At 54.2% G+C, this 1,117-nt stretch overlaps 1 protein-coding gene across 1 annotated transcript in view; it reads right to left on the bottom strand.

The window, feature by feature from the left end:
- The window catches only part of SGPP2 (sphingosine-1-phosphate phosphatase 2), a gene marked incomplete at both ends in the record, with an annotated part of 10,979 nt that overhangs the window by 256 nt on the left and 9,606 nt on the right, over window positions 1-1,117 (bottom strand). Inside the window, one exon of the mRNA XM_009879147.1 lies at window positions 23-261. Coding sequence (XP_009877449.1) covers window positions 23-261 — 239 coding nt within the window. The remainder of the gene's footprint in view (window positions 1-22; window positions 262-1,117) is intronic.

Consider the following 1,117-nt stretch of genomic DNA (forward strand, 5'->3'; position numbering starts at 1 on the left):
CGTGTAGGCTGGCGCGTCGGACGTGTTGTTTAACCAAAACCCCCCAGTCGCTCCGGCTCCTGCCCCTAAGATAGTGGTGGTGTCTCCCCTGGTGGGGCTGTAGTAGTCCAGCTTGGGGTAGTTGTAACATAAGAGCAGAGGCACAACGATGGAAATCAGCGGGCAGAAGGGGCTGGTTAACAGCAGGTGATCGATCGCGTCCCACGCCGGGTACAAGAGCACGAGCAGCGCCGCCGAGATCAGCGCCCCGCCGATCACATCCTGCAACAACATCACAGTGAGAAGCTTGGCGAGGCTGGGAAGGGAAAACATGAGAAAACACCGGCTGTCGGTGATCGTGGGCGGCCCTGAACTCGCAGTGACAACCCCAAAGACAACGTGACGACCCGCGAACCCGACCTCAGCCCTGTCTGTGTGAACCACAGGATCATTTTGGTTGGAAAAGACCTTTAAGGTCGAGTCCGACCACTGAGCCAGCGCTGCCACAAAACCATCCACGAACCACAGAGTTGAGTTGGAAGAGATCTTCAAGATCATCGAGTGCATCTATCAAGCTGTGTTTTTCCCCTGAACAAGCGAGACTCCTCCCCTCACCTGCCTTCCCGTCTCAAAGGCACTCTCCAGGAATGCATCCAACAGAAATTTGTTTCCTGAGGCTCCGAAATCCAGCTTGCCCGAGGCAAGCGCGGAGTTAAAACCTGATTTATTACCAGCCGAGGGAAGGTGTCGGCAGAACTTGGTTAGTGTCAACTGCGAGGCGAGAGGTAACCCCAGCAAAAACTGTCTGTGGGAGAGCGGATGGATAAAAAGAAAAATAACAGGTCTCCCTGGGCTGTTCTGGAGGAAAAAAAAAAAAAACGACTAAAAGCCAACAACAAAAAAACCCCAATCCTCCAAAAAACCCCACTGAGGGTTTGTACGCTGACCACAAAGGCTGAGCACGGACAGAAGCGTCGTCTGCTCAGGGCTGTGTCTTTCCCACCGAGCCAGGACAGCCTGACTGCCCCCGTGGTCGGTCACAGCCTGAAAGGAATTATTTACCTGAGCTCCACTCGGAATCCAGGCGGCAACGAGGGGACGTTTTCCCAGCAGAAACCTTTAACGGCTTTCTGGTAAG

This window comes from Apaloderma vittatum, unplaced genomic scaffold (assembly GCF_000703405.1).
Source record: "Apaloderma vittatum isolate BGI_N311 unplaced genomic scaffold, ASM70340v1 scaffold25191, whole genome shotgun sequence".
NCBI lineage: Eukaryota > Metazoa > Chordata > Aves > Trogoniformes > Trogonidae > Apaloderma > Apaloderma vittatum.